This window comes from Pelodiscus sinensis, chromosome 8, assembly GCF_052426305.1.
Source record: "Pelodiscus sinensis isolate ZL-2025 chromosome 8, ASM5242630v1, whole genome shotgun sequence".
Taxonomy (NCBI): Eukaryota; Metazoa; Chordata; order Testudines; family Trionychidae; genus Pelodiscus; species Pelodiscus sinensis.
This window is the reverse complement of record NC_143059.1, coordinates 35,727,984-35,740,717: the sequence shown is the minus strand read 5'-3', so window position 1 is coordinate 35,740,717 and position 12,734 is coordinate 35,727,984. Positions and strand designations below refer to the sequence as shown.

The window sequence follows — 12,734 nt, the reverse complement described above, 5'->3', positions numbered from 1 at the left end:
AGAATAAAATGAAATAGAGGTTTCTAGACCAAGTTGTCAGACATGGCCACATAAAAAAGTGAAAAATGTTAAAGACTTTTCAAAAACTGAAATAAATTACATCACAAATTGATATCACAGAAAAAACTATCTGCTTAATTTCATCCTTTCCCCTACCACACTGTCCCACCCACACATTATAAGTTATATTGTGGCTAGAGACCATGACATTTAAAAGAAAGGTAGAAAAGCAGAAGCTAGAAAAGAAGGACAAATTGTGATTATGATAAAAAGTGAGTCACATTATTAAAGTGTCACCACTGTGCCTCCATGATTTTTGATCCACAGTTCAGCATAAAAAGGAGATAACTTATCATTGGCCACTGACATTGATTTTCTTTGATGACAAAAATAACATTAAAAGTAAACTCATTGGCTTCCTGAGGGCAGTGCTATATACAAAAGAAGTCAGTGCAAAGTGAACATTTTCCAACTATTTATATTCATTTACTAAATATTTACATTGATGAAAGTTGGTCAGAAGTTTACAGACAAAACTTTTATTTAGCTGAAAAAAATGCCAATTTGGCAAACCTGAAATGTCTCTTGAGAACATTTCAGCTTTGAACAACTTTTGTCAAATCATAGGCAAGACCGAAACCTGCCTGGTTCTCTGCCAGCTAACTTAACAGGCTTTTGGATAGACTGGTTTTCCAGGACCACGGCTCTTGCAGACTATTCTAGGGCTGAAGATTCAGGGGATTCCAGACTCTGGGCAGCCCCAACATGCCAAGATTCTCAGCATTTCCAAGCTCCATGCAATAAATCCAGGATCCTGTCAGTCCAGAAAGTCCTGAGAAACCTGGCTACAACCATGGCTTCCAGTTCTGTGCTGTTGGGTTCACTCAAAGGAGGCTGGAAGCCCTGAGAACCTTGATTAAGTGAGGGCTCAGGATTTCCAATTTGTCATGGAGCTGTGAGCCTGGAAACCTGGGGTCTCCCAAACCTAGGCTGCCTCTAAGCTGCAGATCCTCAGAGAAACAGGAGCTACTGATTAACACTGACATTTTTGTCAGTTTTCTGCCACTAATTATGAAAATATCCGTTTTAGTCAGCTGCTGGTGGTCCTGGGGAATGTGTAGCATTTTGGAAACACCATGTGTCAATGTTTCTGAAATGAACAGTGTCTTGGATTTTTGAGTCATAAGAAATTACAAAATATTTGGTTTAATTCCATTTAAAAATTAAACCAAATTTCAAAACACTGGAATTTCTCATGAACCAGAAATTCAAGTCTTGGATAGTTCTACCATTGCTGTCTCATATGATAAGTGGTGGGATGTAGTGGAAGAGGGAGATGAACAATGGCAATAGTGGATCCCATATGTGTGTAGCTGATGCAAATACTGTTCTGTAATGGCAACCACTGAACCAGTCTGACAGATAAGATTATTCACATTTCAGAATCAGGTACCCTTGGGCTGTGGGCTGCCTATGCTCTGTAACTTTAATTTCAGTTATACTAGAGATCTTTATATCTTTTTATAACAATGTCTCTGATATTCAAAAAAACATATTTTGAGATCCCTGAAGCTGTGATCAGCAGGGAATAGAATGGGGATATTTTGGGAAAAGGCACCGCATATTTGTCATCAGTTTCCTTTCACAGCCATTCTAATTTAATTTAAGACATTTCACAATAACTGATAAACTAATAATGCAAGAAAATGTATTATAAATCAAAGTAGTTTCTCACTGGAATGGAACTTTAAATAATCTCTACAACACAAGCTAAAGGGCTATTTTTCTTAGGTTCTTAAAAATTGAAATTGGAATAAATATTCATTAAATTCTACTCACACTGATTCTGCATGTAACACATACTGAGATTAGATACAGTTTTATCTAATTAATTTCATTAGTACTTACTAATACCTTATTTTGTATTGAATTTAACTAAAAATGGGAATTCCTGTTTGTTTAAATAGATATAAGTGAAGACAGTGAAAAAAGCTAATTAGTAATCATTTTCAGAAAATTGGTACATAATGGTAAAATACAACAATAAGTCACACTGATCCAAATTATGGGTTTGCTTTACTATACTGTTTCATTTTAAATAAAGAAACCATAAATTAGGGGAGTGTATTTTTATTTTCAACTAACAACATTCACTGTCTAATACATTGTATAGTAGTGCTAAGTTTCTACTTCACTATGGGACTGCTCTTATTGAAATAAAAAGGATATTTGCCATTGACTTTGATGGGAGAAGGATACAGTCATTAAAGCATACAAATTTCTTGCTTTACTTGGATATCCACTACTTTCCCTCACATCACATCAACTGATTGCCATTGGCAAAATGTTGTTGCAGCCTCGGTAGTCATAGAATATTAGAGATAATGCAATGGAGATAATATTTTTTATGGGACCAACTTCTGTTGGTGAAAGAGACAAGCTTTTGAGCTACAAAGAACTAAAGTAGCTCAAAAGGTTCTCTTTCACCAACAGAAATTGGTCTCTTAAAAATATCCACTCACCTTGCCATGGGTGAAGGCAAATACTTCAGATTCACCCCATCTTTGTAGATTTGTCCCTATTTCACGTATTTCTGACCCACCTCATTGATACTTGTTGGTGTTTGTGCCTGGAATTCAATGATAGAAAACCAGGAGCTTCTCCAAAGAGGTAGAAAGGCTCCACTGGCAGGAAACCTTGACTGACCCCTTCATTCACAAATCAACTTTATAGTAATTTATTAGTAATTTCATATGCTTTCACTCACAAATACTCTTACATTTTTATGTCTTTAACATATTCTTTGTGTAAAGCTACATTTAGTAAATGTTAGTTTTCTGCTAAATGAAGTTAATTTAAACATTATTTGCCCTATGCCATTTTAGTCACAGCCAGATTTATGGCATACAGTAAACAGATGGAAATTGCTTTTCTGAACTGAAAGAGAGGGTGACTATTATTTCATTAGCAAAGTATAAATATGTGCTTCAGAAGAACACTTTGGGAGGCTTTTTAGACTGTGTGTACACCTATAAAGTTGTGTCATGAAAACCTGTCTTTTGGCAACAAAACAGTGAGAACGTACACACTGCAATGAAACTTTTGTCAGTTTCAGCGACATAAAAACTTCAGCCCGATGAGAGACTTTATTCTTTTACCCTCTCATTATTGTCGACAGAGAGCCAGTGAAGACTCTGCTTTTGTTTTGCTGACAGAACTGGCTTCTGCCAGTATCCCACAATGCCTGCCCTGATGGCTCTGCTCATCTCTGATCTCTGACAAGTGTCTGACAACTGAGTGAGCTGCTCCTTTTGAGGCACAAACAGAGCAAATCATTGGACTGCTCCTGTTTTTACCCACATTAGGAACACAGTGGCAGGCAGATTGCTGCTGCAGCGGAAGGGGGACAGGATGCTGTGCTGCTTTGACATTCCTCAGCAGTCTCAGGCTATGTCCAGACTATAGGGGTTTTGTGCAAAAAACACTGTTTTTGTGCAAAAACCTGTGGAGCGTTCACACCTCAAGCACTTTTTTGTGCAAGAAAATTTACAGTAAAATGGCAGAACAGAGGGATTTTTGCGGTGTAGATATACCTCTTTCTAGGAGGAATAACTTTTTTTTTTGCACAAGAGTTCTTGCACAAAAATGCATGTGGGATGCTTCGCAGAGGTTTCTTGAGTGAAAAGAGCTTATCTGAAAAAGCACTGGTACTCTGATGGCCATTCTGCGAATGGCTATCATAACTTTCTTGTGCAAGAGTGTCCTTGAAGTGTGAAAGCTCTTTTGCGCAACGCACATCACTTTTTGATACGCTTGTGATGTGTGGATGTGCTTTTGCGCAAGAAGTTTTTGCAGAAGTTCTCTTCCACAAAAAGCTTCTTGAGCAAAAAACCTGCAGTGTAGACATAGCCTCAGAGGAGTATCCATGTTAGTCTGTGACTGAGAAAAACAATGAATGGTCCTGCTGCACCTTAGGCACTAACAAAAAATGTAGATGGTATCGAGCATGTAGATGGGCACAACCTACTTCTTCAGATAAATATAGCGAGGGGTCCAGAGGTACAAATAAATAGCAGAAAAAGAGGGGAGATGGGGAGGAAAGGGAATAAAAATCTTGTAAATTAGAGTATCCATGCTAAATGAGGCTAATAGAGTGGGCTGTAAGTGGCCAATGCTTAGCTTTTGATGTAATTTGCATGTTGAATATAACGGCCCATCCAGTTCAAGTCTGTTCAGACCTTGGTCAAATGTGTCAAATTTGCATATAAATGCAAGTTTCACAGTTTCTCTCTCCAGTTGGTTTTTTAAATTGCTTTGTAAGAGCATAGTCACTTTTTGATCCATTAGTGAGTGCCCAGGCAAGTCAAAAAGTTCCCCAACAGGTTTCTGTGTGTTACCATTCTGAATATCTAATTTGTGTCCATTAATCCTTTGTTGTACTGACTGTCCAGTTTGGCCAATATACATGGCAGAGGGGCATTGCTAGCACTTAATGCCATAGATCACATTAGTGGATGTGCAGTTGTATGAGCCTCTGATGTGGTGGCTTATGTGGATAGGTCCTGTGATGATGTCACTGGTATAGATATGTGGACAGAGTTGGTACCGGAGTTTATTGCAGGGGTGGGTTCCTGAGTGAGTATGATGGAGGTGTGCTGCATGGTAGCTGGAAAATAAATTGTTTCAGGTTATGGGGCTGTCTGTAGATGGGGATTGGCCTGTCCCCCCAAGGCCTGTGAAAGTGAGGGATCATTTTCCAGGATAGGTTTTAGATTGCTAATGATGTGCTGGAAGGGTTTAAATTGGGGGCTATAGGTGATGACTACCAGTGTTCCGCTATTTTGTTTGTTGGGCCTATCTTGAAGAAGTTGATGCCTGAGTTGATCTGGCACTGTCAATTTGTAGTGTCAAGGAAGTGGATCCCTTGTGTGGACTAATCCAGACTAAGGTTGATCATGAAATCCACAGGGATTTCAGCAACTTCCACCCCACCATCAATCTTAGTCTGGATTAATTCACATAAGAGATCCACTTCCTGGACATGACAATATAATTAATGATGGCCACATTTCCTCCACCTTATAGTGGAAACCTATTGACTGTTATACTTACCTATATGGCTCTAGCTTCAATCCATGACACTCTTTACAGTTAGGCCCTGAGATACAATCGGATTTGTTCCAATCCCACAGACAGACACAAACACCTACAGGATCTGTATCAGACATTCTTAAAACTTAAATACCCACTGTAAGAATTAAAAAAAACAACAACAGTTTGTCAGAGCCACATGAGTACGTATCTAACTACATTTTTTGTTAGTCTCTATGGCTATGTCTAGACTGCAAGCCTCTTTCGAAAGAGAGCGTCTAGACTGCACGTTGAACTTTCGAAAAAGCGGCTTGCTTTTTCGAAAGAAAGCATCCAGTGAGTCTGGATGCTCTCTTTCGAAGAAGCCCTATTTACATTGAAGAACGCCTTCTTTCGAAAGAGGAACTTTCGAAAGAAGGCGTTCTTCCTCGTGAAATGAGGTTTACCGCCATCGAAAGAAAAGCCACGTTCTTTCGATTTAATTTCGAAAGAACGCGGCTTGAGTCTGGACGCAGGTGAAGTTTTTTCGAAAAAAGGCTATTTTTTTCGAAAAAACCCCTGAGTCTGGACACAGCCTATGGTGCTGCAGGGAGGGCTCACAGAGCTATTCATAATGTCGCTCCTGGCAGCTAGAGAGGCTGTGAGAGAACTGAGGGGGAATCCCAAGATATGCAAGGATCAGCTCTGCCTTCCCACAGCATGGCATTGTAGGATACATACCCACAATGAATTGCTCACATTGTCAATGATGGTGCCCCTAAATGTGGACATGAACTGTTGACAGAAGAAACAAGTGTGAACACTCTCTGGTGATTTTTGTTTTGTCAAATTTGGGGTGTCAACATAAGTTTTGTTGACAAAACTTGGTAGTGTAGACATACCCTTAGATGAAAACTGCTATTAAGACAGGTCAGAAATTTTCTGATCCATAAAATATTCAAAAAAATAACAAGCTACAAATTTTAAACAAAAATATTCAAAACTAAACAAACTAATCCTGTAATAACTTAGGCAAAACTTTATTGACCTCAAAGGGAGTTTTACTTCAGACAATACTGGATTATTGGACAAATATACCTACAATAAAAGAACTTGCAAAACTTCAAATATGTATGCATGAACGGACTTTTAAACAGATAATTAGCCATTCTATACCTACTTTACTTGCTTATGTGCACAAATCAAGTGTGAATTTTGATAACGTAGCAGGAGCTCAAATAATTTACAGATGTATCTACTGTAACTTCCTCGGGAAATTCAGTCCTGTGAGTACACATTTTTCCTTAACCTGTGAACTGTACTTGAATAACTTGACTCCCACCTTAACTTTCAGCACAGAAGAAAACATTTTAGCATCTTCAGACACTCCTCCAATGTACAGTTTTTTGGTAAAGACAGGAGCATGATCATTTTCATCCTCCACTTCAATAAACACCTTGGCTGTGTTACCTTTAAAAAAAAAAGAAATGCATGTGGATTTTTGGAGCATAAGTTTTGAATGGTTCATGCTTTCCTGTTAAAGCATATATCAACAAAATCAAGTAAACTGATAAAATTGTAAAAATAAAACCTTTACTTAAGATAATTGCAGTTAGGTTTTATGTTCTTCTTGCATGTTAAAAGGTAAAATTTTAAATGGTGGATCCTTCTCTTTTACCCCATCCCTCCAAAAAAAAAAAAAATAACACAAATTAAGTACAAGAGAAACATGATTTGGATATAAATGAGAACCATTACATTTATTTTTAAAACATATAGTTATGGTATTTTGCATTCTTTTTTGGGCGGGAACCCACTATTTTATCATTACTTATAACTTTGGAAACTTGGAGTTAAAATTGGTCCCTTATCAACTATTCACATTGTCCCTTTAATCTCTTTCTCTATATTAGGGTATGTCTAATGTTCCACGAGGTATAACGGTAGTTCGGAATAGGAAGCCTAATCCGAACTACCTAGTCCGTGCCGCATGTAGCCGCGGGCATGGAGTCCGAACTAGCGGACATTTAAAAATGGCGGCGCCCGGCAAGATGCAAATGAAGCCTGGGAAATTCAAATCCCGGGCTTCATTTGCAACTTCGGTTGCCTACATTAACCACCCTACTTCGAACTAGGGTGGTAGTGTAGACATACCCTTAGAGTGTGTCTGTCTGAGATTGTGTTTGTTCAAGAACTCCTAAACGGTAAGAGTGAAGGCCACCAAATTTGGTATGCAGCTTCCTCCTGTCCTAATTTAAAGCAAAGTTTGGTTGTGACAGGACAACTGTAAGCCCAAGGAAAAGGTCAGTTTCCCATAATATGCTAGGGAGGGGCTGCTGTTCGAAGGGATGCGATATGACAGTTGCCAATGGGAGCAGTGAGCCCACAGAGGAGAGCTATCTTGCAGAGTGTCCATTGGCCACAGCGCCTGGGGAGAAGGGAGGAGAAAAAAAGGCCACTAGCAGCTTGGCAGCTGGGAGAAGGGGTGTTCAGGAAGAACAGATCCCTGGTGGGCTGGAGGGGATCGGGGGGGGGGGGGAATCCCTCAATCCTGAGCCACTCCTCACCCCAATCCTCATTCTTGCACCCCCTCCTACATCCAATATACAGCACACATACATCCTACACCCCCAAAGCCCTGCCCTGAAGTACCTGGGCAATGCAGGGTAAAGTCTCCTAGTCTATATATATAATTTAGAGAGTTTGTGCACCAGTCTGTCTGAGTCCATTTGTTCAAGAACTCCTCCTACATGGTAAGAGCTAGGGTCACCAAATTCAGTACCCAACTTCATCTTACTGTAACTTAAAGCAGGGCTGGGGGAGAGGATACCTTGGGGCTTTATGACACAGGCTGCAGGTCCCAGCAGGCAGCTGACAGCTGCGGCTGTTCTAAGGAGCCCTGGGCCCCCTCTGAACAAGCTGCAGGCTGGGTCTGGCCTGCACAGCCCTGGCCTTGCAGGAGGAACTACCAGCTAAGGAGCTGCCTTTGGAGCAGCGACACTCTCACCACCATGGGTGGTCCTGGTTAGTCTCCCCATTCCACCTCCTACCCTGCTCCCCTTCTTACAAGAGTTAAGAAATGGAGCAACACCAAGTACATCTGCTAGTAATATTACTACAGTATACATTACACAGTAGTTATATGTTAATGGAATAATAACTACATTTGCTGAGGTTTAGAAAAAATATATTGTGTACCCTAGGTGGCAATCCTTGATCTAGTATATATTTGTGAGAGTTTGTCTGTCTGTCTGTCTGTCTGTTTGTTCAGGAACTCCTCCTCCTAAATGGTAAGGTCTAGGGCCACCACATTTGGTATATGGGTTCCTCTTGTCATAATTTAAAGTAAGGTAAAGGTTTGGTTGTGCCAGGAAACTGGGAAGTGCCTAGAAGGGGATTGCTTCTCATACGACCACACAGAAAAGAGAGGGAATCACTAAGTAAATAAAAGGGCCTGGCTGGGAGTGCGCCACCCCATCCAGAACTGTGCAAGCCCCAAGAACTCCTGCCCTCCCCCAAATGCCCTTTACGGAACTTTACTGTCTGTTCCCTTCATCAGGGAATGAGGGGAAAGTGCAGTTTGCTGCATTCCACACTCTTGCTGGGGAGCACAGCGAGCACATGGACCTGGACTTGCCCAGCTGAGGGACATGCAGCAGCCATGGAGAAGTGCTTCTCACCTGGCCCCAAGCTGCTGCAGTGAGAGGACTGGGGTAGTCCTCTTTCCCCTGTGCAGTTTTCATACTGAACCCCTGCCTCACCCCAGAGCAATGATTTCAATGAAGCATGTATATTTTCATTCTATTGTAAAAAAATCATTGAATCAAATACTCAAACACCACCGGGCAAATCTTCTGGTCATAAAAATATACTCAACTGTTTTTTCAAATTTACACATAAGTTAAAAATTTCTTTTAAAATTTTAATTGCTAGTAACTTATTAAAACTATTCTGATGTTGGGACAACAAACCAGCACAGAAAGTATACGCAACAGTGCTGGCAAGGGCATTTTCTATATAAGGAATTCTGCCAGCTCATAGCAGCATTGCACACTTCAGGCCAATGTAATACACTATGGGCTACTCTTTATACTCCTCTGATATATCTGCTTGCTGACATATACCTGATGGACTTTATCCTGCAAGTTGCTTAGAATTTCAGTGCCTATTTATTTTATTATGTCAGATGAGTCTACATTAACGTGCATGCTTGTGCATCAAGGATGCAGTCTATCTGGTTGCTTACATTGTGAATTAGAGTCTCTAGGCGTCTTTCTGGCACCTTGAAGGGCAAGATTAACCTTTAAATTACGGTTTATCAAACTAATCTCAAATTACCGCAAAATGAACAATAATGACCACAAATAATCTCCTTTGTCCAGAAACAAGAAAAACTTTTGGCAAGATGTGCAAACCCATCTGGAACAAAGATTAACTTGACTGTGCTCTACACAAATGTAATTTTATCCATTTCCATACTCTGTAATCCAGAAAAGAATCGCTGTTGAAAATGCTGGCGGCCAGTTTGTTGAGAGAGACTACATTTTTCATTGACAAATCACTTGATTTCAAGTCGGTTTTCCTACTTAGTAATAATCTATGGTTATTTTGAGTGTTGTGAAGCATGCTCTCTCTGTAGCAGTTGCCTAGTGGATCTGGTTTAAACACAATGGCATGTTGAAAAGAGTTCAGTAGTGTATCTTTAGTAGAAAATAAAACACTTCATGCTTTGGCAAAGGCACCAAAGATATTATGTCTGAATGGAAGTCCAGATATTAGAAAACATGACAACTTCATATAAACAACTGAAGTCTGGGGGAAAAGTTTAAAGTACAGTAGATTTAAAACGTCTGAGTACAGACACAAGGAAATGGCAGCCATGCAGCAGAATAATCAATTACTTCCGCTCCACATTGATGTGTACAGATAAAAAATGAACAAGCAGTAGGTGCTGTCATTCCATGGGAAAATTCTTCATAACAAGCTATCAGCTTTCTAGGTATAAAAAAGGAGCTGTACTTTGACAGATAACTTTGTTATATGTAGGAACAGTGTCTAAGTAGACAAGACAAAGTGGGTGAAGTTAAATATCTTTTACTGGGCCAACATCCATTTGTGAGAGAAACAGTAAAAGATATTATCTCACCCACCTGTCCTGGGACCAAAATGGCTACACCACTACAGCATGCAACAATGTCAGATGTCGGATCTAAGTGTATATTTTTATTATAATGTTTTTCTGTTTTGACCATTGCATTATTTATTACACTAAATTACAACATCAGCCTTCTAGAAAGGATAGAAAAATGTGTCTTGTTACACTGACAGTGCACTTAGATGTTTAGTATTACCTTCTGTAGTTTACTCAGAAACTGCAGCCCTCCCGAGAACAACGAGATTCTCAGGCAGTGTCTTCATTGCACTTCCCCCTCAGGGAAGAAAGATTTAAGCAGGATTACAAGTAATTTGTGTAAGTGACCTTGACCTGCTGAGTATAAATAGTTAAATCAATGGATGGCATTGGTAGACTTCTGCTGTAGGGAAAATTCTAATTCTGTCAAGCTCACTGCTTGGAGTACTGCAGCATTGCTAACCTATAAGAGTTATTTGTAATGCAAATGAGGCATCTTTGTCCTAGTGCTTGCCATTCACATAGATCAAGCCAGCTCCTGCACAGTTTTCTTAGTCATTTGGAAAAGCGTGTCTTGTATTTTGCTGAAAACATGTTTGTTAGTTCTCTGACTAATATAAACATTGATGTACTCAGCATCAGTAAAGTGCTCTGAAAAATTCAAATAAAGGTAACTATATAAATGCAAAATGCTATTTTTATTGTATCTATTACCTCCAGCTATTCAGAACCTTCACCTTCTTCAATAATTAAATATTATATACATACATACTTTTTACTGCAGTTTTAGGGTACGTCTACACTGATCCATAGGTAGAAATATGATACGCAATTTGAGCTATACAACTTGCACATCTTATTTTGATCTTATTTTGAGATAGTGCCAAATTTTGAAATAAGCTATCTATACTACACTTTTTTCAAAATAAATGGCTATCCCAGAATGTCCCTTACTCCTCATGGAATGAGGTTTACAGGGACATCAGAATAGCAAGCCTGTTATATTTTAAAATAACAGGTGCACTCAAAAGACCTGGAATAGCTATTTTGGGATACCAGAGGTATCCCGAAATAGCGCTGCAGTGTAGATGTAGCTTTACACTTTACTCATATTTAATTTCACTAACACTTTCATATCAGCTCATTGCCTCATTTTTATGCAGAGCTTATATTTCACTGGCTCTGTCAGACTTAGGTTAACTCTTCCTTTTTATCAATCTGTGGCTGAGTGCAATCTGCGGCTGAGTGCAACAAAAGGACTACCAACTAAACTACACAGATTCCTTCATCCTAAATAGAGACTGCCTAAAGCAGCACACATTAAAATGAGTCATCAGTGTATTCATTGCACACAGATTTATGTTGTGCCTATTCATCGACAGCCTGCAGTGGGGATGAGGATTCCTGGACTCCTATTAAGGGAATGCATGCTGTGCATTTTCCTCCTGCGGCACCTCAACTGTGCTGGCTGATATAAAGGGAGGTGGGACTATGGGTGAGTCTAATTACAGAATCAAATTCTTCCTGTGCCTATGCTCAGCAAAAGAATAGGATTGTATCTGATATTTGCATAGAGACATAAGGCAAGGACAGATACTTCGTTGCCTCTTTGTTCTCGCACAGCAGTGAGGGACCAAGTACTGTCTGACTCACAGTATAATATGTTCTCTTGAACATAGAACATAAACTAGACTCTAGTTACTAGAATATACTCTTGGTATTAAAACACTTACAAGGTACAATATCTACTGCCCTTTTTTGAAAGCAAATGTTTCATGCTCCACTCTCTGCAATGTGCCCTCAGTAATAACGTTATTCTTAATGACTGTAGGTTTGGAATCCGTCATTTCATATACATTATTTTGCATGATATGCATTACATATGAGGTTGATCATTAAAACAGAATGAGATAAAACATAACTAGGGTCAAACTACTTATTTATTTATTCAGAAGGGGAAATTGAGACAGAAAGTTTTAAAGGGAGACCTGAATAAACTGTCCAGTTAGACAAAAGGATCTGTGGAAGGCTATATTTGAGTACAATAAATTGTAGAAAGGAATTTGAAGGGCAGATATTATTCCTGTTAAAAACCCATTTTCTCCTTAGTGTACCAGTTCCTGAAGGGTGAGGAATGCAGCTTCTCAGCCCCTATTTTGCGTTTACCCTTGAGAACTGTTTTGGAAAATGGAAGAATACTGCTCTGGTTGGTGACCACTGGAGTAAGGAAATATCCCTGGGCATGGGGGAAAGAAATTAGAATTCTAGGGAACACAGAGAAGAAGCAGCAGTGCCCAGCTCAGGTAGGTGAGGGTGGGGAGCCAGGTATCTGGGCGTCTGGTTGAGAGGTTTCCAGCTTCCCCAGACAGGGTTCCTGCGGTTGTCCTTGGCTGGCCAGGGCAGAGTCCTAGCTGGCTTACAGCCTCGGGGGGCCGGGGCAGGGGCTGGGACTGTGTTTGGGACCCTGAGGGGGAGAAGCTGGGACTGTGCTTGGGGGTGCCACAACAATTCTGAGGATACAACAAATGAAGGC

The 12,734-nt window shown here is 39.9% G+C and overlaps 1 protein-coding gene across 11 annotated transcripts in view; it reads right to left on the bottom strand.

Moving 5' to 3' along the window:
• Nucleotides 1-12,734, bottom strand: part of PCDH15 (protocadherin related 15) — a 1,468,744-nt gene that overhangs the window by 95,586 nt on the left and 1,360,424 nt on the right. For all 11 annotated transcript variants that reach the window (XM_075935032.2, XM_075935036.2, XM_075935034.2 and 8 more), the window contains one exon: nucleotides 6,413-6,540. In XM_075935032.2, the coding sequence (XP_075791147.2) occupies nucleotides 6,413-6,540 (128 nt within the window). The remainder of the gene's footprint in view (nucleotides 1-6,412; nucleotides 6,541-12,734) is intronic.